Source organism: Neopsephotus bourkii, unplaced genomic scaffold (assembly GCF_033783945.1).
Source record: "Neopsephotus bourkii isolate Nb327-2 ecotype Australia unplaced genomic scaffold, CSIRO-AGI_Nbou_v1 NB_741, whole genome shotgun sequence".
Taxonomy (NCBI): Eukaryota; Metazoa; Chordata; class Aves; order Psittaciformes; family Psittacidae; genus Neopsephotus; species Neopsephotus bourkii.
The window spans coordinates 2,329,014-2,354,319 of NW_026901239.1; the positions used below are offsets into that span (position 1 = coordinate 2,329,014).

Sequence of the window (25,306 nt, forward strand, 5' to 3'; positions counted from 1 at the left end):
ACTAGATACTGCCTCCAAACTGAAATACTTAAGAAGCAGTTTATGACTCATCTATAATATGCTGTCTCTTCAGTCTGTGCTTCATTCATAAACAGATGGACTGTAAATATGCGTGAAACAAATTTTTCAAAACCGACTTGTAACTTCATAACCAAACACTGGTTTGGTTAAAAAACCAAACTGGATAAACTGGATAAAAGAAACTGGATAAACCTCTATGAAAATAGAATTGAAACAGATCTCTGAATTAAGTGTAAGAAATACAGAACATAACATCAGGTTTCTGTGAGCCACGGCTGGACTCCCTTTAAGAACAATGTCAACACCAATTAAAGCACCTATTTCAATCCAGTCAGGGGAACACAGAGGCTTAGGCTACAAGACCACGTTTCCTTGCACCAAGGAGGTTGATTCAGGGAATTTAAGACCATGAGAGAATGCTTTCTGTGACTTTACATGGCACATGGGAGATTCAAGATTCTAACCCATCATGATTTCTGACTCACATGTTCCTATGACTCTTAGGTAGAGCCAAAGAGTCTATGGATTTTCCATAATTCCTTCCTGTGAGAGAAACAGCAAAGCAGCAACCAGCTGCTGACACTGATGCTGCTGGGTCACCCAGGACCCACTCACACATAGGTCCTTCCACCAGGCTGGCATCCTTATGGTACTCAGACCTGCAAATCCATCACCTCAGCTCTCCTACATAGATGGCATCTGCCCTATGTTCCTCATCACTACAGACTCAATGGCGAGGGTGTCTTGGCAGCTCTGGTCCTTTGGAACAGCAACACTAAAAATTTACCTTTCTTCAAGTAAGCTTATGAACTTTACTGGTTGAAACAACATGTGGACCACACTGACAGGCCAAAGGTTACTGACTCCCAATGCCAGATAACCCAGAGATATGAACACCTCCAAAGACACAGAGCTGAAGCTGCTTACCAATGTTTCTTCTTCAAAGACCAGCTGCTTGTCTGTAAACCTGACATACTGGTATTCAACCACTGCAGGACAGCTAGTAAGGAGCTGTTTACTCCCTTATGTGTAACGTATCCTACTCATTCTTGTGTTCTCAGATACTGCTAGCAGAACACATGGAAATAATTCTAAAGAGCTGGGAAAAAAACCCTGTGATTTCAGAATTCAATTTTACAATCCCATAGTTAAAACTGAAGAAACCCCTAAATTGCCATAACTGTACAAGAATAAAAATACAATAATAATAATAGTAGTAGTAATAATAATAATATAATGCTTCAGGGATGGATACAGTATCATAAAACACAGCGGTCACTATGCATTTTTTTTAATTACTCTGCAATTTTCCCATTTCCCACCCAAGCTTGCAGGAACCAGAAGCACAAAAACAGAAGCTGTTCTCACAGAGCTTCTGACCATGAACATATCCAGGAAGACAGAAAACACTCAAGAAAAAAATGGCCCTGAGGCATTTCACAACTTTCACTATGTTTTGAGGTAATATTGATTAAACTTAAACTTTGATATTTACATCAAAATGAAGGTCAAAAACAAGGGGTGGGAAGAAAACAATCTGGACTCTCAGAGTTGGGTTTTCTTTACAATATACTTAGCATTTGTAAAGACAGACTTAAAGCATCCTTTCTTATGAGCCACTTGGAATCACGATATACCTGCTGCATGTTACTGCCACATCCCGCAACCTCAATACAGCAGAAGCCAAGCACAGTTAAATAAGTTAGATACTCCAAAAGGAGGATTCCCAGCTTTTCCTCTTGCTGCTGTTATTACAAGCCAGGTTTAAGACCCCACTTACCTCTACAAAGCTCTTACCAATGTGTTTACTCATAGAGTGAGGAATGCAATTCAGAAGACTCATTAAAGCTACATATATTAGTAACCATTCTCCTAATTAATTATTAGCAAGCCTATCAGTTTCTATCACCTATGGGGTACAGGGTGTGAGAAATTAAACATCTCTGGCAGAGTTACACCAATCTGGACAGGTTCATCGGCTTGTGAAGATGGGAATACTGGTGGGCTGCTCTCAGAGCTGGGTGTCCCACCCTGGATATCCCACTTGGACCAGGCCATGGGTTTGGGCAAGCTTCCATTCCAGCCTGGATAGCGAGACAGCATGGAAGAGATGGATTTTCACTTGTTCAAGCCTTACCATAGAAAAGCTGAGTCCTGGCATGGCTAATGACCAAGAAGGAACTAAGTGTGGCATCCATAAAGCTTTGAGCAAGAGTAGAAAATACTAATTCTATTTCATTTCTTTTAATGCAGTTTCAATGTCTTTTATTTGGAAGAGCTACAATATGCAGCTGTAGAAAAAGGCAACTGCTGAAGGTATCCTTTCGTTTTCTGCAGACTGTTCTAATGGTCTTCCAAATTTCCAGTTCTGGAGTAGACAGACTAAAATCAGGGCCCACAGCTTTCAGAAAGGTTGGTAGGGTCTTAAACCCAGCTTGTAATAACAGCAGCAGGAGGAAAAGCTGGGGATCCCCCTTTTGGAGTCTCTAATTTATTTAACTGTGCTTGGCTTCTGTTGTGTTGAGGTTGCGGGATGCGGCAGTAACACACAGCATGTATATCGTGATTCCAAGTGGCTCATAAGAAAGAATTTTTCCAGATTACATTTGTTTGCTTTGTTTATTGGATGTCCAAGGCAGGATATTTCTAGGAGATAATTACCCTTCTTCCTAGAGAAAGCAGCTGATGACTTCACTACCTCTTGCTAGCAGCCTCTTACCCGCATTGTGATCAACACAACCCCATCATCACACCAGCTCTTCTTGAGACATCTCATATTTATTCCCGACCTGGACAGATCCATGTGCCAAAACTTGTCTGTCTTTTCCAGTTTCACCCCTTGATTTCATAAACACACATCGCAACAAACACAACTTGGAAATGAGGAACTAATTAAATCACTCTCAGAACTGAAGTAAAATGATGACAACTACAAAAGTTAGATCTTGCTCCAGTTGTCACATCATACATTATATGGCTTTGCCTTGAACTGAATCATGAGGGAAAAAGGCTTCCAGGCCCCTGCAAACTCACTCCGTTCCCATCAGTTCTCTCCTTTCTGCTCCCTTACCAAAATGTAGAAACAAAAAATAAGGTAGCCAGATTTATTATTATCTATTGCACAGTAAATCTCACATTAAGTTGTTCCCTTGATTACTTTAGTCAACTTGCTGTTCCCCAAGGGCAAGTGGCAGTTCCGATTTGTCTACTGGTAACTTTCATCTGTGCTAATAATAAGTTACAGGGAAAGGGAAGCAGAACACACATCATATTTGCCTCCTCAGCAGGTCAGGATGTCATCCTCTCTGCACTCGTGAAGAATTAATGCCTCTTTAGATCACAGGTGGGGAAAGCCTAATTCTTCCACACAGACTCAGAAACTAATGATTATATGCACGTAGGTATTGTTACACAAAATGTTTGGCAAGTGGTTTATTTCTCTAAATTGACAATTTTCTGTAAGTTATTTTTTATTAGCATTTTTGGAATACTTCCTTCAGAACAACATGTCTTTCTTCATTCAGTTTAACATCTCCTTCCAGGAAGTATTTCTTCCCTTTCATGTGTCTGATAGAACACAAATCAACGAACAGAGCTCTTGCAGTTTTTCTTTCCTGTGTGTCACTACAGGACACCAACTGAGTCATGATGATTAATACTTCTGGAAACCAAGTCTGCAGGCTTCTTGAAGATCCCCATCTGTCTGATAAAGGCTCTGGCCCACCAAAACTACCACACTCAGGGTAGTGTTACAGCAACAGCAGCCACTGAGATCACCTGGAAATTAGATTTGAGTGTTGAAAAAAGATATTGAAGGTGACACCTCAAAGTGACTTCAAAAAGGAATTTAACGGTTGAAGGTTAAAGTTTTGGACCGCTGACATCATTTGAAATTTTGTGCTTGAAGCTGGATGTATTTCAGAAGGGAGGGTTTGTGTTTGGTGTTTTGTTTTTATTTTTTGGGGGGGTGTGTCTTTTATTTCTAACCTTTGCAAAGCTGTGCATGTGGATACACAGGCACACAAATAAAGGAAGATGAATGCCACCATAAGCACCTACACAGCTAAGCTCAAAGTGTGCAGAGAACATCAGAGGCAGCTTTTGTAGTTCTATGCCTTACAAAGTAGTGCAACACCTGACACTGGATAATTTCATGCTAAGATACTTTTAAGCCTGCTTCTTGAGATTATAATGCTAAGCATTGAGTGTTGTGGGCGGTTTATTTCATTTTGTTTTAAAAATCTCTTCACACGACGGTTTCTAAATTCAATGTTTTGGTCATACGTACCTCCACTAGATGGCTCACTTTTAAAATACGTTTCCCCATTTCTTCTTGCACATCACCAGGAATACAGAACAGCTTTCAGCAATGTCACCAAGAGTCATCCCAGGCCACAGGTCTTTGACTGAAAAAAAGCTGCCATCCCATTCAGTAGGGTGAAGCAGCAGCAGGTACTGTGGCTGCTCATCACCCTGCTTCGCTGCAGGGAGGGGCCCATCCCAAACAGAGCCTCCAGTGGGCCACCACCCCAGGATCACAGCCAAAGCAGCCTATGTGCTGATCACATGGCTGAAACTGCAGTTGTCCTGCACTTGCAGGTATCCCTGTCCTAAGAGAGGTGGCCTTTCACATACGTTTCTGCTAAGGAACGTAAATTCAGTCAATGTGTGCTATTCCTTTCACACACACCTAATGAGATCTTAGGATATCTACTTCAGGATCCAAATGACTCTATAAAATCACCAAAAAGCAGTTCAAAGTAAGCATTTGTTAGCACTGAAGTTGACTTTTACTCTTCTTCCTGAACTGAGAGCTCTTTACATTTGTCATTGTTCTCCATGTACTTTCTAGTTGTCCCTGTTACTCCTTGGAGAATTACTTATTTATGTTTCCTCTTTTATTGAAAAAGTAGTGCTTTTTCATTAAAATATCCTCAGGGTTAGTAGAAACTTGTAGGAAAGAGCTGAGGGAAAGAGGTAAGGCAGCTTTACTTACCCACCACCAGAGGGAGAAAAGAAGCCTCCATAACCCGCATTATCGAGCTTTTCTATATACATGTCCAGAACTGAAACAAGCTGTGCAGGGATAAGATGGCCACATGATGTTTGCTCCATCACTCCCAAACTTCATCCACCTACAAGAGGGCAGAGCAATGAGTGCAAACATTCAAGAACTTGGCCATCTTCACCAGGTAAATCAGTTATGAGCATGAACAAAATGAACAAGGAACACCCAGTAATCCAAACCTTCAGGTTACTTTTTAACAGCAATAAACCTTCCCTTTTACTGCTCTATTTCTAATGTGTTGACTGGGCTTTGCTGTGACACTTTGTGTACACTAAGTTCATTTCTCCAAGACAGCCCTTTATTGTGAACCATGGCTCAACATCATGATGAGCTAAGAGGCAACAGGGCCACACAAAGGAATCCTCAAGCCCTGGTCATGGGCTGATCTTACCTACCACCAGAAATGTTACTGTGTGCAGGGGAAAAACTCCAGCCCACTTATAAGGGGGATGTAACACAGGCAGCTGAACTCAGATGAGTCAAGGACCATGATGACAATGAATCAAGAACCAGGATCTGCAACTCAAGGTCCCCTCTGGAAATATCTTTTAATCAGTACCTTTACGGTTCTGGCTAGAAATTTTCCATGACATGTGTCAGTTATTTTTCTATTGACCCAAACAGCTGTGCAAGGGATAAAATAATTTGCTAAACCCTTTTAATACAAGTACTCTTTCTTAACAGCTTCCATGCTCCCACAAGTCTTCAATCCAAGGCCTGCAGCTAACTCTCCAGCCCTTGTACATCTGGCAGCAGGAGATGCTCAGTAGCTTACAGAAGGCTGTTTCAGCAAGATTCAGTCATCCCAGGAAGATACTGAGAAATCCTGAGCAATCATACACCGTGAAGGATCACTATCGGCAAACAGGATGCCAGTCAGGAAGTTTGGGCTGAGTGTAGGAACTGCACCTCAATGGAATGCTTAGAGCATGTAATGTACACATGTATCTTCAAAGAGAATCATGTATCCAGCTCCATCTAGCACTTCTACCAGAGACATGTGGAAGCACATAAACCCAGAAATCTTTTGCTAGAGAAGGAAACCTCCCTTTTTCCCTACAGCCACCTGACAGTATGAGGAGTGAAGGCATATCCCACTGGAAGGTCCTTTAGATGTAAGAGTGAAGAACTCCTGACCAATGTCCCTCAAGAAACAGCAGAGCTTTGTGACCTGCCATGCAAGACACAAGGCATCTTTCTTCCAATGCATGGCATTTGTGGACTTACGAAAAACAGAGCTTTCCAATATTCCTACTATAAAGGAGACTGAAGGAACTTCTCAATACAAAATATCACACTAAGGTCTGAATTGTGAAAAAGCTTTACAATTTGCCAGTAAAAAACCTTCCCAAAGACCTACACATGGACAGAGGAAAGCATCTTTTGCTATAAAAGCAGAGCTGGGCAGTACAGAAGACAAAATGCAAGTACCAAACTAATGACAAGAGGGGAAAAAAACAATAAAGGGAGAAAAGGATGACCAACAATCAAGAAGTTAAAGAATAAAAAGTGAAAAGCCTTTAAACAGATTCTCAGGTGACTGAGAAGTAAAAATAAAAGGGGGCAAAGGGGTAAGTGGTGAAGTTCATTATATCACAGGTAAAGAAAAGGTAAAGATAACCTGCCACAGAATTTCTGTGTGCTCTATGATGGGTTCAGAAATAAGTCTGTATTAGAGCTCAGGCTTGTTTATGCCTGTCAATGAGCACTGTCATTCCAGTTCTGTAATTAAATCCACAATTTTGACAGCTGAAACTGTAGAAATAATTGCAGTTACTCAAAGTAAGTTGCTACTGTTCAGACTGTTGCCAAAAATGTTTTAAAAGCTTCTGCTTTGTACTTCAAAGAAAATCTGAACTCAATCTTCATCCATTCCACATCACTTCATTTCTGGAGCAAAGATCTGAAAAGCTGTCCTTTTCCTAGGCAAACTGGAAGCCCAAACCAAGACTTTCTACCATATTATTGATACATTCCGCAGTAACATAAATACTACACAACCACTTTCACTGATCAGTAAGTTATACATATGACAGATTTTATATAATCCTGTATTTTTATCCCATAAATACATTTTCCAGACATGAAAAAAAATCTGAAGCCAGTCAGTGTTTCAGAAATCTTACAGGACTTGGGACAGCCAATACACTGAGAACAAGTACTCCTAAATTCCTTTGCTGTACCACTATAACATCCCAATCTACAACACCATTTATTTTATGAGACAAGAGAGACAACACTATCAAACACTGAAAAAGTCTTTTCAACCACCTTTATTTTTCAGTCAAGGGTTAGAGCACACCAGCATAATACCAACCACAAAGGAATTTGAGATTGTATCTCAAATTTGCAGGTAACGCAGGTATCACAGCAAACAATAAAATGCTTTACAATCAACTTTGGCATTCAAAAGCCAACTGTGCAATCATTCAGAAATGTTTAAAGCAGAACAAAGCAGCTCATAAAACACCATGTTGAGATGTGTACCCTGTATAGTTTTTTCTGCACCTGAGCAAAAGTGGCTCAGTCAATAAAACACAATGCACTAGAGCAGCAGGTAATCCACAAAAGCCTCTCCTCCTTGCTACATGAGGACGAGAAAGGACAGGGACAGCCTACAGCCTACTGCCAGTATTGCCGGATCTCGCATAGGCACTTAGAAGGCCCAGTGAACAAATGGAGAAGCTGGAAGAAAATCAGGAAACCACCTCTGACATCCAAAATGTGATTAACGGAAGGGTTAGAAACATGTCATTCACAAATGGAGGCCTTTTGCAAAATGTTCTTCCTTTTATGGTATTCATCAAGCAAACGTAATCCTCCACAGGAGAAGACAACTTAGCAACAACAAAAGCATCTCTGTTGTATTAAGAGATGGGGAAACATTGGGAAAACAGAAAAAACATCCTGAACAATGGAAAGCCTCTCAATAGCCTCATTTGCAGCACACAATCAAAACCTCATTCAATACCTACAGCATTTTAGCCACATTCTGATTTGGTTTATTTGAGTATATTCTGTGCAGAATTTCATCTATCAAAACTGTCAAATGACACTTTCTTATACCTTACAATTTAAAACTCCGGGTTATATTAAAATTCCCACAGCAGCAAAAATGGGGTTTACTTTTTCCTTCCTCAGAACAACGAGACATCCATTACAAGTCAATTCCACTAAAAAAAAGTCAAGAGATCTAAAACTCCACTACCTTCTTGAACATTAAGCTATTGGGCCCAAAATAAATTTAAAAAAATAAATACTCCAGAACTTAATGGTCTAATTAGAAACAGGCAAAACATTTGGGAACTTTTAGAATTTGAGTATCTTCAGAATTTGTGTGTGTTACTTCATAAAATATTGAACAGACCTAATCATTTATTGAATAATTTCCTATTCACAAAGCTTGTTTGTTCCTCACAATTAAATCAACAGTATTGAGTCCTGCCTCTCCAGAGGCCTTCTATAAAAGCAGAAGCTGCACTTCAGACTTTGGTTGTGCAGATGTTTGGAACAGTTTGATTCTGCCTGCGCTTCAAAGAGGATTATAACATGCTCAAAAATTCTTTGACCTGCAAAAAAGAAACAAATACAGTCAATCAAACTAAGTATTTATCAACAGAAATACACAGCAACTACATTTACCTCCCCATTGCCTTATGCTTTACTACAACCTACAGAAATAGGAACTGGGAAAAAGAATCTTAGGCTCAGCTATGCAATTTCTTGTCCATCAAGAACTTTTTCAGCCATGATACCTGTAATTTAGCAAGTACAGAGACACACTCAGTGAACAGCCAGCATGGCTTCACCAAGGGGAAATCCTGCCTGACCAATTTGGTGGCCTTCTATGATGGGGCTACAGAACTGATGGACAGGGGTAGAGCAGTTGATGTCATCTACCCTGATTTGTGTAAAGCGGTCGACACTGTCCCACACGACATTCTTGTCTCTAAATTGGAGAGACATCAATTTGATGAATGGACCACTTGGTGGATAAAGAACTGGCTGGATGGCCACATGCAAAGAGTTGTGGTCAATGGCTCAATGTCCAGCTGGAGACCAGTAACAAGTGGTGTCCCTCAGGGATCAGTGTTGGGACCGGTCTTGTTTAACATTTTTGTCGCTGACATGGACAGTGGGATTGAGTGCGCCCTCAGCAAGTTTGCCGATGACACCAAGCTGTGTGGTTCAGTTGATATGCTGGAGGGAAGGAATGCCATCCAGAGGGACCTTGACACGCTTGTGAGGTGGGCTGATGCCAACCTCATGAAGTTGAACCATGACAAGTGCAAGGTCCTACACCTGGGTTGGAGCAATCCCAGACACAGCTACAGGTTGGGCAGAGAAGAGATTCAGAGCAGCCCTGCAGAGAAGGACTTGGGGGTGCTGGTTGATGAGAAATTGAACATGAGCTGGCTTCAGTGTGCGCTTGCAGCCCAGAAAGCCAACCAGATTCTGGGCTGCATCAAAAGAAGCGTGACCAGCAGGTCGAAGGAGGTGATCCTGCCCGTTTATCCTGCTCTCGTGAGACCTCACTTGGAGTACTATGTACAGTTCTGGTGTCCTCAACATAAAAAGGACATGGATCTGTTGGAATAAGTCCCGAGGAGGGCCATGAGAATGATCAGGGGACTGGAGCACCTCCCATATGAAGATCAGCTGAGAAAGTTGTGGCTGTTCAGCCTGGAGAAGAGAAGGCTGCGTGGAGACCTCATAGCAGCCTTCCAGTATCTGAAGGGGGGCTATAGGGATGCTGGGGAGGGACTCCTCATTAGGGACTGTAGTGACAGGACAAGGAGTAATGGGTTAAAACTTAAACAGGGGAAGTCTAGATTGGATATAAGGAATAAATTCTTTCCTGTTAGTGTGGTGAGGCACTGGAATGGGTTGTCCAGGGAAGTTGTGAATGCTCCATCCCTGGCAGTGTTCAAGGCCAGGTTGGATGAGGCCTTGGGTAATATGGTTTAGAGCGAGGTGTCCCTGCCCATGGCAGGGGGGTTGCAACTTGATGATCTTGAGGTCCTTTCCAACCCTAACTATTCTATGATTCTATGATGCTCGCTCCTTCCATGGTCCTGAACTATTGCCCTATGTCACAATGGATTTATCTTAAAAACAAGTCTAACCTAAACATGAGGAAGATAACGAACACCTCAAAACAGCAGCATTTGGAAAACACTAAGTCACACCCACTGCCAGAACACTGCTCACAGAACACTGGTCACATTTCACTTCAATGAACAACCCAGTGTACTAATTACTATGTTCCTTGGAATTTGAGGATAGCAAATAACACTACCCAGCAAAACCACAGTTCCTGAAAAAAAATCTGATACTGTAGAACAGTTCCATAAAGAGCTCAGGTACTGTTGATCTCCACTTCCAGTACTTGAAGAGTGGTTCAAACGGCTCAGCTACCTAAAAATTAATAGTGCCCCACAAAAAGCTATCTAGAACCCTGAATCAGAAATCCCTGATCCCACAGAGAACACCAAAAAACAGCAAAGCACCTTCAATAATTCATGCAATGGCATGAGAACAGGATCCAAACCAGGCAGTGTGCTACCATTACACTGCTAAGTGTGTGGTCACTTCAGACAACATCTTAAATTCAGGTCACTATAAAGGGTGTCAGGAAGACAACATGCAGAGAACTTGCTTCTTGCCATAGATACGTGTGCTGCCTTGTCATGCCCCCTTCCCAAAAGGGTAATTATCCCTCCCTTTACAGTCTTGGGGTAGGAATATGTGGCAGCAAGGGTCAGACCACCTTTTATAAAATATAACAAGACCCAAGAAACATACAACTCCTATCTCCCAGTTTCAAGAACATCCTAGCAACTAGCTGCAATACAGCCTGAACTGGGAGCATTTTCTTCTCTGTCCTCTCAAGCTAGACTACTGCCTGAAAAGGAGTCAACAATGTACTAAAGAACATGGTATTATTCCTTTGGCAGAGCTCTCATACACAAAGCTCATCTGTAAACATTTAGTCCAAATTCTTGATGTGAAATGGAAACAAATCTTGGATCACATTCTCCACCTGTGACCCTTCCTTTCCTAGCTGAGGGTTCGAAGAGGCAGAAAAAAATAAGAGGTCAGAATGATTTCCTGGAGAGAAGGGAACACGTAACTGTGCCAGCACTCTAACTGGGAAGGTATTATGAGAAAGCCCCCCTCCACTTCGGGAAGGACCAAAAGCAGTAGCACCCTATGAAGCTTAGCACTAGGCACAGTTTCAGGACAGGTCTTTGCATGTCAGCATCACAGCAGAGGTAAGAAGGAAGCAGCCAGGTTTTAGGTCCCCACGGAATACGAGCATACACTGAAGGCCCAAGCACCCAACCTCATGAAGGGTGTAGCAGTTCTGGGACTCCATTTGGAATTTGAAAACTTAGAAATGCAAAAAAATATAAAAGGCCAACACAGGGCTTAGGCTGCTTCCAGATAACCTGACAGCCCTGCACAAGTAAAATCCTCTGAAATCCCTACACAGGTGCATGAGCTTGGCCTTATCTCATGGTGCAGGTGGGAAGCACATTCACTCCACAACTGCGATGTCCAATCATTCCATCAAGTATCAAACTTTAAAAGAGCAAATACTATTAAGACTGGTTTTAATCAGATGAGCAGCTCTACTTCTCAGAGAATCAACTGAGATCAAAGCTGGTCTTCTTCTGAGGTAAACAATTTATTTCCAAAGAGCAGAAATACGTGCATGTACCATCGCTAAGATCCATAACTCATTGCAACTACTCAAATAAAAGTCAAGTTGTCCTCAGCTGAACTCCACCAAGCTTCAAATATCAAATACCTGAACAGCTAAAATGCTGATGGTTTGGCCTAGCTTTAAAATATATATTACATCTTTTTGTGCTAAGGATTAGATCTTAATGGAAACACAAACCTCACCTTGAATTCTTTGTATATCAAATAGACCGCATTTTTTCCATGCCTTCAAATAAAACTAAAAAAATGCTTCTGATGAATATTCTGCATTACATCCCAAACGAAGTTAGAAAGCTACATTTGAAAAGTACTGCCTCAAGTTTCAGACCCTGATTTTGAGGATTTTGACTTTCATGAGCACAACTGAAGGAAAAAACTTTCATGATAGTTCCAATTTAATAAAGAAGGCTAAAAATACTGCAGCAGGCTATAAGACTGTTCATTATCCGAATGCAACTCCAGGACTATTTTAGAATTGATGGCTATACACTGAAGTGCACTTTTAGAGCAAAGGATCCCTGCCTGCATCAGCTGTACTGCCCTTTGCTGTGAAATGGGAACCAGGACAGGGGCAGCCCATACTTTCCTTCCTTTAGCTAGAGGCATATACAAAAACTAAAATCATTTGCCACTGGCTCATTGCTTAAGATCAGAATTCAGCTGTGGGTTCAAAAAACTCACCCTTCAGTTTCCCCTTGTACTGGTTTTGTACTGTACTTTCACAGTACCTGGAACCAAAGTTCTTTTATTCACTAGTCCTGTAGGTGAGAACTTTCACACCTAACACAAGGAAGACTTTCCAACAGTTGGCAGATATTTAAATTAGAAATTCTATTTACAAACAAAGCTACTAGTGTCAAAGTCTTCTCAAATATGCCTGAAACATTTCCTCCCCTTTGTTTTTTCCTTTTTTTTTTAATGGAAATTTTATGTAGGAAATACTATACAGAACCACAGGTTCTAAGCCTAGTTTGACTTCAAACAGTGCTACACTTCAGGATGTGTGTGTACTGAGTTCCTTTTGACACGCTGGCAACAAATCTCACTCATCAGTTTGTTCTGCTTATTAAATCTTACCTTTTCAGTCATGTGATCATATCTGTCCTTTTTGCCTTTGAAGTCTTCATTAACATCTAACGTTAAAATAGGTATTTCCTGGAGATACTCAAAATCTGTTCTGTATTGGGATAGGAACACAGAAAATGTTAGTAGCTGAAAAGAAGTACCCATAGTTCAAGTCTCTGTCATCATTTTCCTTGTTAAGAATCCCATGAGAACTGCACATATAAACCACAGGCACAAACTGAATATAAAGCAGCTTGAATTTACAGTGACACCTAAGATACATGATTGATTCTCAAACATCCTCTTGCCCCAGCATCTACAGTTAAATTTAACTGCATATGAAATTAGCTCAGCTGAATCCTCTGCTATTCAGAGTTCTATGTAAAGAGAACTCAAGGCACATTGCGCGTCCTAGTGATAATTAACATGTTGTCAAGCCAGTACTACTAAAGAACTACAGATAGAAACATTCCTAGAGTTTAACTTTACATATTGTAGGAAAAGCTGAAGTTTCACTGGTGGAAAAAGTATTATGGAACATCCTTACAAAGATGTATCCATCCTTAAGTAACCATTAAACAAACCATACCGCAGTGTCCTATGCTGAAGCCAACTTTCATGTTTATAGTGAAGCTTCTCCAGATATTCAATGGGAATTTCTTGCTCTTCATCTCTTCCACGCAAGTAAATCCTATTTAAGCATTTCTAAAGGCAAAAGATAATAATTTAAAAAACTATTGTTTTTGCAGAGGAAGTCTAGTTTGCGAAAGTTTCTTTTGCCAACCCGTCCTACTATGTTCGATATGCCACTCTCTGCCAGAGATAAATATTCAACTTACGTGAATACTAGCACAGAAACACTATGCCATGTTCAGCTGATGAAGCCCAGACTACAGTCAAAATCAAAGGGGGACCCAAGGAAATGTATTTTGTTATATCTCCACTACAAGGAAAGTCTCAAGTAAGCTTTTTATTAAAGGAAGGGGTACCTTTGTATTACATGAAAAGAGCACAGACTGGCACTACAAAATCTCATTATATATTTCACACTCTTAGGAAACCAGTTTTCCCATGTAGTATATCATTTGTTCCTGTCCTGAACACATCCAGAGCTTCAATAAGCAAATCAAAACTGTTTAAAACTGTTGTATTTTCCTGTTTATATACATGTTCTTTATTTAAAAGAAAAAAAAAAAGCAACAACAAAACCACAAAAGCTCTCAATAGCAAGCCTAACAAGAAAGCTCTCAGAGAAACTGTAGTTTCCAGTTCCAGTGGTATTTTCTAGTTTACTCTTGTCACATATTCTGTTTTTATAATTAGAAAACCATTATCATCACATTTTATTTTAAAATACACAGGCTACATTTGAAAGAATATTCTTTTAAGTATTTCCAGACTGATTAGTCATACTCAAGCACTGTAGCTGTCAGGGGAATACTGCAACCTGAACTACACTGGAATCATTAGGACTGTTGCAGCGAAAGATAAGGGTAGCTCAAGATTTTAAGAATATCACATTTCAACAAGCATTTTTCAACTGTTTCTTTGCCTGAGACAGCCAAAGTAATCCCTAAAACAAAGACACAGTGACATGCAGTGACACACAACTGTGACCTTACTGGAGATGACTGCAAGCACATTATTCTGTTATCATAAAAAAGGTCTAAATCATAGTTAAACACTATACTTTAAAAAAACAAACAAACAAACAAAAAATCCTATAGAAGCATAAACAAAGATCAAAATTTACAGGCAAGGCACAGAACATGCACTCTCGTTTTCTGTAAAGTCACACCTCAGGAGTGGCTCTGAGATAAATGATGCCATCTAATGCCAACCTCTGACCGAAATGCTGATTCATCCAGTAGTGCCAGTCTTGGTAAACAGTCCACTCAGTTTCATTCATGCAATCAGATTCATATAAATTGGCTGCAAAGATGTACCTGTGAACACATAATAGTATGGAAACAGAAGTTAGCTTGAACACAGTTCTTGCTTTGTTTGCCTGAAGTACTGCACTTTAAGTAGAGAAGAAGCTGAGCATAGTAGTTTTGCAACTTCTTTGAGGTATGCTTGGAGTGGAAATAAACAGCTGGTATCCTCATCCTCTATGTCCATAAGAGCTGGCCAGAAATGTGCCCACAAGGATCAGTAAAACTGGCATCTCAAATATAAAATCTACCCTTCTTAATTATCAAATCTAACCTTCCAAACCCAGAAGCACAGGGTATAGCACTACAAAATAGCTATGTCTGTAATCAAGGACCATAAAAGAAAACAAGGGTAAGTAACAAAGGAAGAAATTGTTTGTGACTTTTCTTGATGCCTGCTCCTCTCCTTTCTTTGAAGAGAAACATGCAGGCATAAAGCATAAAAAACCTACCCTCAAAGAATGAGAAACTACACATCCTGTTAATTGAGGATATACAACAAAATTACAAACCCTCTAACCAGTAGTTTTACTTAGGAGAATTCTGATCTTCACTTGAAGGACTCTAGTCCAAAGTACCTGTCACTGTAGACAGATCGCTCGAAGAACACAACGGGATTCTCCGCCTCCCTGAGCTTGCCATCAAGGGACCTGAGCTGAGCCCGGATCCTGCTCAAGCACGCATATGTTTGGAAAGTGAAAGACCACCTCTCTGGTTTTTCATACATCATCTGAAGCACATTTCCGCCACTCTTCTGTGATGTGGTCAGCTCCTGGTTGTTAACAAATACAGAGACCCCCTTAAGTGAAGAAGGTGGACAATTAAGGTGAAACAGAATTGCTCTACAACATTAAAGCTGTTCAGGTTTACAACTTCAGGTTTACTTCAGGTTTACAACTGCTTCATTTACCTCTCAACCCTCTTTGTAGTACAAGGCATAAATGCCAGAGCAACTCCCATGACACTGAGCTGAATAAGCAATTCTCTGCAATCCACAATGCCAACATGCCCAAGTACCAAAACACTTTGATCACTCTTTATAAGGTAAAAAAAACCCATCCTATCAGTACAAAAAGTCAACAACATGGTAGAAAACTCCATGTTGCTCCTACTCTGGCAAGTGTGAGCTTAAAACTGGCCTTATTTTGGCTTCCATCTACTAATTAGAGCTCTTCCTACAGTAACAGCTACTGACATAGCATCTTCAGACCTCTCACCTTACCTAGGAGATTCAGAACAGACTTCAGAGCAAAGATCTTCCTCAGCCAACAATGGAGATCCAGCACCTTGAGAGAACCACTAAAGCTCACGGAAACAGAAAGCTGTGTGACTCAGGATACCAAAACCCCAGTCTACCAAAGACAGCTGCTTCTGTCTGAATCTTTTTGTTACATTAACACTAAATCCAAATACTGACATATTTTCAAAAGATTCTGGAATTCCAGGTTTCATCCTTGCTTCTAATTCCCTGCAACGATACTTGTGGTAGTAAACCAAACATGCCCAGCACCATGCTCTGACACTGGCCAAGCAGTATCCTAGAGCACTGTTCACAGCACACCACCTCCGAAGCCTCCAGAAGGACACAACTAAGTGCAGTGCACTGTCAGCAGGGCCCTGGGCTATTCTACTGCCCGAAGATGCCTGGGAACTGCTTGGAAGAGTCCCAGGTGTCACAGGACAGAAGTCTGTTAGAATCAGGGGACACAGCCTGGTTCCACTAACCAGGATATGCTCCCCTACTCTGTCATCAAGCAGAGAAGATACAGCTACAGCAACCTCTGCAGCTCAAAGTCAGAGAACCTTTGTAAGGAAGGGGAAGGAAAAGGGGAAAAAACAAAGGCCTGTTGTTTGGGCTGTACCGCATTCATACAACCAAGCTAGTGTGCAGTCCTGTGCTGTTCTATGGCAGCTGCTGCTGGTACTGTGTGAATGAGACAACAGCAAGAACACTACAGACTATTGACTAGGCAGAAAAGAGTGTAAGACACCCACAAACACATCCACAAACAGCTTAACACCGAGCATTGTCTTGTTCTTAGGAACTTTTTTGTGTCTCCTCTCTAATTTCAGGATTCATAATGTCCTCAAGCCTTTCTCCCTTTCCCACTGTGCCCCCTAGCAAGCAGGCTGGGGTGGGCAGGAAGCTGGGAGGAACAGAGCCAGAAGAGCTGATCCCAGCTGCCAATGGGATACTCCACACCATAGAATGTCACACCTCCATTAAAAGCTTCCACTTAAGTTCACCAAAACACATTGTACTTTTTGCCAGAGCTAAAAAAGAAAATCATCTACAGTTCTTCAAAAGCTCCACACAGCCAGCACAGTGGCAACTTGGTAGGAGCTGGACTGCCAACAAAATTACAGGTAGCTGACTAAAAAACACACCACTACAAACCATTTAGCAGTTAGTTATTTCCTAGACATTTTAAGAGACACCTTCGAGGTCACGTAGAGAACCCTCTGCTCATTCACAGTTGGTAAAAGTAACTTAAGTACTCTCTTTTTTCCATCCTTTGCTTTTATACATAGAACAGGCTTTTACAGCTTATCCTGACTATGAATAACATTTATTCTACAATTCACCAGGCAAACTGAAAAACAGAAACTCAAATACTGAAATAAGAATCAGGAAAAAAGTTGCTATCACATACGTTTTCTAACAGACTTCATCTATCACATGTACTGGTCTTCTGAAATTAGGAGAACATACAACTGGGTCTGAGGGTTTTTTGTTTTTAAAAGCAAACCTCAGTGTCTTGTGCCATACCTCACAATCCTCTTCAGAGCTCGGCTGAACATTGCACCATCTTGCTATAGGCTCAGGAACAACTTCCCACTGCTCATCAGCTTGCTTGAGAATCTCCACAAACGTCGATTTCCCTGCAGCTGTAGACAAATCATGCAGGAAAAGCAGCAGCTAAAATCCACATGTTTTACCATTTTCACAAGGAAGAGTGGCATTATTTAACCATTATAAAACTCCAGCTTCAAGTCCCATAAGGAAGTCTCCGACACTCTCATATGGTTGACTTGATGTCAAGCATCAGAGACCACCCAGTACCACAAATCACCAACTCAGTAAGTATCAGGTTTTCTTTTTTGTTGTATACCACACCAATAGCCAATTCAACAACAAAATAACGACAAGATGTCTCAGGGCAGCTCAATCATGTACATTATAAAAAGTTATATCTGCAATTAGAACACCAAGTCTTAAGTTTCTAAGGATATCGAGTGGTCCCATCTCAGGCATGGAGTTACAGCCTTCCAAGTTATTTTAGGAATCTAAAACCCCACAAAAAAGGCAAGCAACGTTGAAAGAAACATAAAGCAGAAATTATGGTTTCTCAAATAGAGATACCAAGGTGAGCTACTAGTCACTTCCTCCAGCACGCAAGTTATTCATCTGTCATTAATCTGCCAATAAGCTCAGGAAAATTTAAAGAGACACTTGAAGCTGACAGAGGCCAACAGCTGGGGCTATCAATTTCCACACTGCGGATCAGTAAATGAGTTGACAGCCCTCCAAGTCAGGTCCTCAATTTTAAGCACATCCTCTTACCAAAAAAAAAAAAAAAAACCAAAACAACCCATAAAACCAAAAAAATTCTAAAACCCCAAGCACCAAACAAAACCCAAAACAAAGACCCTCAAAACCACCAAAACAAACAGAGGAGAGTGTCTTATGAACAGCCCCTAATTCCTGCTCTTCGCAAGACTTCTGCTGCTCCTTAGGAGTCCCTGAACATGAAAAGTTTGACCCAACAGTCTGCATTGACACCGGTGTTCCACCCTACAGTCAGAAAGGCTGTGAGAGAAGCCTCATCCAAGACTCCAACGCATCTTTAATGAGGCGAATAAACCAAAACCTCAAGTTCCCCTCGGGGCCCCCATCCCGCCATTTTTATAGCATCGATTCATTAATGCCTACGGTGCCAACAAAGTTATCAACGTTACCGGAGGGCTTGGTGGCCCAATACACCCCGCCGGCCTGACTCACACTTCATTACCTCACGAAGCGCCTTTTTCGCAGGGCAAAGGTGAGGAAGAGTCCGGCGAGGAGGCAGAAAGGAGGGAGGAAGGAGGGAGGTCTCTCGGAGGAGGAAAGGAGGAAAGGAAGCAACGAGGGAAGAAGGAAGGGAAGAAGGAAGGGAAGAAGGAAGGGAAGGAGGAAGGCAGGGAGGGATGGCAGCGGGCCCGACTCACCGATGTTTCCCTCAACAGCGATCTTCTTGATCCTGCCCTCCAGCCGCCCGCGCTTGGGAGGAGTAGCCATGGCGGGCAGCAGCCGCGGCGTGAGGGGACAGTAGCGCGCGAGGCAGCCACCGGAAATAACGGCCGCCGCGCTTGCGCCCGCGTTCGAATCTGGCGCGCGGCGGGCTCGAGAGGCGTCACGCGGCACTGCGTACGGGTGGCCGCGAGGTCCGGGGCAGGCGGCAGAGCCCAGCGCTGCACAGCTGCGGCAGGAGCGGAGCGCTTCGATGGGCGGGCAGCGGCCCGAGGGCGGCGCTTCGCTCAGACCCAACTGGCCGCAGCCAGAGCGGGAGGCACAGGAAGGAGACCGTACGGTAACAGGAGTTCAGTACCTCGCGGCAACGTATGAGAAGTCACAAGCAGGTTGGGTTTAAGAGGGACCGAGGCACTTGTTTACAGTTGAAAACCCCCAAACACCCACTGAACCCGCACTTGACTAAGTGCTTCCCAAAATACCATCCCAACATAGTGCTATCTTGGCTCCTGAGGGTCCAAGTTCAACAGGGAAAAACCCTCCTATCAATAGAAGGGAGTCGGGAGCAGCACACACGCTGGTATAAAACTGTGTACCAGCCACTCCTGGCACGGGCCCTCAAACATCCCCAACCCCAAGACATGGGCATTAACACAAAATGTGAGATTTTCCACCACCTTTTCAAGCCAATGGCGCAAACCACTCATCAGGTGTTGGCAAGAGGTACAGGCCTGAGTGGAGAAGGCAGAGGGAATCGGATGGCTGTAGGAAACCTGGAGTGCTGCGACTGGCAGAGTCTTAAGAGGCTTTGGGGAGAAAGAAAGGAGGGGAAATAATAAAAGGTGCCTGTGCTGCAAAGCATGGCCAAAAGCAGTCTGGATTTTGGGAGAAGGGGTGACCTGAGGCAGCGCACTGCAAACCTTTCTAATGTCCCTGGGGGGTCAGTGCCAAGGTAAAGCCATGCCAGACCCATGATCTGGTATCCCACACCAACTCCATCCCCACTGGGTTGACTCAGGTCATGAAACACGGCACTGTCTCAGGTTGGTTTATTGCTATGGTGTCTGCCTGCAATACAAATATTCACAGATTCCAACAACACATTACAAAATTCCAATTTGTAGGTGTAATAATGTTTGTATGTGGACAACATATAGGAAAAAAACCCAGCTATCTACAAGGAGAAGATAATTTAGAAACAGGTTCAAGAAGGAAATCAAGACAATCATGGTCAAACATAGCTATTTATTTTCTCTTATAAACAGCCTCGGGCTTGTCATTGAAAAAAAGCTAGAATTTAAATATTCTGTCCCATCACATACAACAATCTGTATACAATATTTACAACTCTCAAATAAACATGGCGCAGATTTTCAGACATTCAACTTTTTTCCTTTGTAATTAAAAGCTGTTCTTATTTAAAACTAAAATATTGATCAGTGACTACCAGCGGAAGCGGTATTGGCACAGTTAGCTCACAGTAAGGGTTCTCATCTTGCACTCTGTAATTTACAACACATTTTATCCCATCTATTTCAGGATTCTAAAGGAGGAGAAAAGGTTAGTGTTGCTTTCATCATCTCCAATTTCTTTTTTGCCTTCAAAAATGGCCTTTTATTTAAACCTCAATCACTTTATTGCCTTCTCCTCTCTCGTGCATGGCACATCAAGGCATGTGCCTCTAGGTACTAAGTAACACCACCACAGTGCAGCCAAGTAGTACCACAAGCCTTGGAAATAAATGTTTTCTCAGCAACACATCTCTGGAAAATGTTCCAAGTTGTAAATGTACAAAAATAATGAGTATAGTTTAGTGGCTATAAAAATTAATTTCCCCTAAAAATACAATACTCTATGAACACTTTAGGGAGTTGGAAAGCAGGAAAATCAAAAGATTTAACACTTAAAATAATCAGTATTAGTCTCATCCTAGAAGAGAAGATATCCAGGGAATGATGAGGGCATCCATAAAACTGCTAGTGGTTTTAATGGTGCAGCTTGGAAAAAAACAACTGGTATCAACAGTGAAGGAAACTGGACCTGTCATAACAGGGAATCTTTTAGTGAAAGAAAAGCAAGGAGCCTGTGTTCGAGCCACAGCTTTTTAATAGCCCAATGGAAAGAGGGTGGTTTATATACAGTAACAGAGCACTCCAGCAGGTAGGAAGGGTGAGAGGGCAGTGAGAGAAGGAACAACTATCCAAAAGGGATGTGTTTAGAGTGAAGTTGTGTCTGGTGGTTCCAGATAAAGGGAAGGTCATAAATCTGGAAGGTAAGTAAAGTCCATAGCAGCAAACAGGTATCCTTACCTGTTGCATGCATGTCAGGGAGACTGGGAGAGTATTCAGTTCCTAAATACTGAGTAAGGAGAGGGCTCCTCTCTAGCTTAAAGTAAAAGCAAAAGTCCAAAGCTCTACATTGCATAGTAAGGAGTAAAAGAAACTTGATACTTGAAGATGGGCCACCTGCCCATGGAAACCTGTTTTCTCCCTTCCTCCAGCATTCAGCTACCTGCAATGGCAGAACATGGCGGGTTTATTTTCATGAGCATGATTAACTTGAATCCCTGCCTTGAGTTTGAAAGACTAGAACGTGATGTATCCACACCACCTCAGCAGTGCCACCACTGGCAGTGGTGGCTCAACTTGACCCGCTTGGCAGCACCTTCCCCATCCCATCTCGAGGTAGATGAACCTCCTGAAGTTACCACTGAAGTCACTGATGTGCTTCAAGATGCCAGTGGCCGGAAACCACTACAAACCATAGGATTTAAGGACCCACTTACACAGGAAGGCCTCAGGCAGCACTGGCAGCCCAGCCTTGCTCAACCCCACCAGCACCTTCCACTCCCAGTGACAGCAAAGCTCAGTTTTAGTTTGATGACACCATGGTCCACTTTAACGTGGCCTGGAGCAGCGCAGGGTTTGTTCAGGATTCGTTTCTATGGGGTTTATGTGGGAGGCGAGATGGTGCTCTCTCCTCTCCCCCCAATAAATGCACTATTTTATCAACACATTCACTTCACCCAGACTCCATCTGTACATCATGGCAACTTTCGTTTAGCATTTCAATGTGCCCTTGCTTCAAGAGTGTAAACATGCATCAGCTTCTGGTCCCACACCTTTCTGAAGCAAAAAGCTGCAAATATAAACAGCACAGGAATACTAAATCCCAAATGCTGCATACATGTCTTCAATATTGTTATTTTCAAGTGTTGTCGTATAATTAAACAATGTGTTCATACAGCTGTCAGGCAAATCATGATCTCCAAGCTTTTATTACAGTCCTAGGAACTAGTCTGTAACAGGGTTTTCTACTGCCAGATACTAAATCCAAAGAACACACTATCCACATGAGACTCATTTTTTGCGTTAAGAAATTCTAATTCTGACTGGCTGAACTGCATCAGATGCCTCTAAATTTCTAGAACTGGCTATTTAAAGGAGAAAAAACACTTTCCAGAGCAGAAGTATGCCAAAAATGAGAGCTACTGCACTGGTATCACTCCAAGCAAATCCTAACACTTCTGAATTATTTTTTTTTCGAGTTTCTTGCTGGTACATGACACCAAACCAAAGAGACAGCTTGACAGCTTCAAATCTAATGGAGGTTATCTCCTACTTAGCACCTTGGAGCAGGCTTCTGCCATTCTCCTGTGTCTTGCTGTGATAACTTGAGCTCTAGCATGAGTGAGAAGGCTCCCCTCAAGTGTCATCAGCACAGGGAACATGCACACACAGCTTCTCCAGCAGCACTGACTCAACTCAGCAAAGCAGTTTTCATAGGACAATTTACAGGAGTTTTTAATATCAAGCTGTATCTGCAGCACTCTTCATGCCTCTGCAGCAGGGAATTTCAGTCATCAGTCACTCCTCAGACAGAAGCCTTTCTTTAAATTAGGAATTTGTTAAAATACTTGAGGGAAAGCTGTCTTTGCATCACCAGTTTAACTCAGTGTGGACTGTGGTAACTCCAATCCAATCCCAACACTCAAGGAAATCACCATATAAAAGCTCCTTCCTTTGACATCTGCATATTAAGAAAACTTGGTAATGCTGTATGAGATCAAAAAATTAAACATAAGGACAACTGAAAATTTCACTTGTCCTTTGAGGAGATTATAATGGGCAATGACATTGATCTGCCAAGGAGCCAAACACAATATGTCTTCTTGAATGAATTGTTCTGAATGAAACCAAGGGCTGTCTTCATGACAAATGATGAACTGCAGATGGTTTGCAAGCAGCCTCGCTGTCTAGTATTAGCATAGCCAAATCTGAATGCAGTGAAACAAGCACACAATGCCAGTTTCTAGCTCAGTACTGAGTGTTCTCAATTGTTCTCATGTCTGTCCAGGAAGGAAAGAAAAGAGAGACAGAAGAGGTAACAAACCATTAAATCGCTTCTCCAGGAAGCAGCTTAAGGAGACCAGGAATTTAACTATTGAAGATATCATAGTTCTTAAAATACCCTTGTGAAATATATCATGTTAACACACAAGTAGTGATTCTAGTCTCCCACATGAATACGTTTATTATGTGCTTAGATGCTTGTCAGAAGGCTGTACTCATGGCCACTTGCGTATTTCGCAGGCTGCTGCACAGTATTTTCCCCTTTATTCAGCATTTTCAGTCAACCAAAGGTGTACAAAATGTAAGCTCGACTTCTCTCACATGCTAACTGTGGCCTCACCTGGAAGTTTAGAGGTTCAAGGTCAGTCAATCATATGCCACTCAAGTAAGGTCTTTGTCACTGAAGTCTAAAACTGGTGTTTTGTGTAGTCACAATCTAGCAAAAGCCTGGCACCATTAACCACCACCTCACGTACTCTGGCAACCACCAGTACTAATGGAGAACACATTGAAGAACCTAGCACAGATTTCTTTGAATCCAAAACATAACAGCTTAGACGATACATAAATGAACAACAGCTACTCATACAGGCTTCTGCAAGGGGGAACCTGATGACAGACCTCCAGCAGGAATCCCCAAGTCACTGCCTGCGGATCATTCCGGAGGTCAACTTCTCCCAGACCATTCCTGTATCTGGTTTGAGAAAACATAAGCCTGGAGAGGCAAAGACATGAACCGAGTGGGGGAAGGCCACATTTTGATTTGGTTTTCTCAGAACCGGAAGATGCACTTACCAAATGACAAAGCACTGACAATTCACCAGTACATTCCTATTACTTTTCCCAGCTGCTGTTCTTCCTTGGAGACAGGCTGCAATTTTAAGTGGAGGAGAACACCATCATACTAATGTAACTCCAAAGAGGCCCATGGAATTATATTTCCTCCAAGAAACATCTCCTACCACAGAAAACACTGGCCACCAGAGCTCCTCCATGGAGCATTTTATTCTTAACTTACAGGTTTTTATTCTTAACCAGGCTTTTTATTCTTAACTTAGAAACATTATTTCACTAATTATTTTTCAAGCCATATCTTTCTTACTATTACCCCAGTGCACTTTTTGCTTAATATTAACTATTTTTCCTAACCTTATTTGTGCAAACTAACTGTTCATTTGGCAAATGCGAGGAAACTTCACCACAGTGACAGACCCCAGTGGATGCTTCCCTGTTAAAAAAATAAAAGCAACTATGAAAAGCCCAAAGCAATGGCAACAGACATGTAACTACTGCTAAGCACAAGTTGTCATTTTGAAACACCTTCATCACTCTGCTTTAGCAACCAGAACTCCACCATTGCTTTTCTTTATAAGAAATATCTACTTTTGAAAAAATTTATATTAATCTCTAAAAAAATAAGACAGATATTTGTATTAAAAGCTGGAGATCACTGATTTCAGCAAGTTATGGCTTTTTTTTAGTGTAAGCATATATATTATTTTCCTAAAACAAGTAAGTGTCCTGGGTGTTAGTTTGTATTTTCTGTTTCCAGCAATGTTCAGTATTGTATGTGCTTTGCATCTCAAAAGTGAGTCTGCCAAGGCACTTAGAGAATGTAAGCAAGTCTTTTAGGGACTTCATAAGAATGGGCTACCACTGACACAATACAGAACCCATCCACCAGCAGAGTCAATCCCCTAACCAAGCACATTTCCTTTACAAACACTCAGCACCTGCTAAAATTCCACAATGAATAATAATGATGAAAAATAAGGTTTTTTTAAAAAAAGCTATTCACCACGTGTCACTAACAGAGAAAAGATTTCCCCTAATAAAAGCACAGAAAGTGGATTTGGCTGTTTGAAGTAACAGCTCAGGGGGTTGTTTTGTTTAAAAAAAAAAAAAA

At 41.7% G+C, this 25,306-nt stretch overlaps 1 protein-coding gene across 1 annotated transcript; it reads right to left on the reverse strand.

Annotated features, from left to right (window-relative positions):
• Positions 1-8,444: 8,444 nt before the first annotated feature.
• DCK (deoxycytidine kinase) lies at positions 8,445-19,245 on the reverse strand. The gene is made up of 7 exons (XM_061354673.1): positions 19,027-19,245; positions 17,588-17,706; positions 15,396-15,589; positions 14,682-14,829; positions 13,473-13,588; positions 12,896-12,995; positions 8,445-8,658 (listed from the first exon to the last, which is right to left on the reverse strand). The coding sequence occupies exons 1-7, from the start codon at positions 19,094-19,096 to the stop codon at positions 8,632-8,634; spliced, it is 774 nt and encodes a 257-aa protein (XP_061210657.1). The 5' UTR covers positions 19,097-19,245; the 3' UTR covers positions 8,445-8,631.
• Between the last annotated feature and the right edge of the window lie 6,061 nt (positions 19,246-25,306).

Bases quoted from the DNA above. Each gene is read 5' to 3' on its own strand.
- DCK (XM_061354673.1), bottom strand. From the start codon at position 19,096: ATGGCTACTCCTCCCAAGCGCGGGCGGCTGGAGGGCAGGATCAAGAAG. The intron at 15,590-17,587 runs GTATGGCACAAG...GTTAACAACCAG, and splicing joins GCTCTGAAGAGGATTGTGAG to GAGCTGACCACATCACAGAA. The intron at 13,589-14,681 runs GTGTGACTTTAC...TTTTGCCTTTAG, and splicing joins ATCTCAGAGCCACTCCTGAG to AAATGCTTAAATAGGATTTA.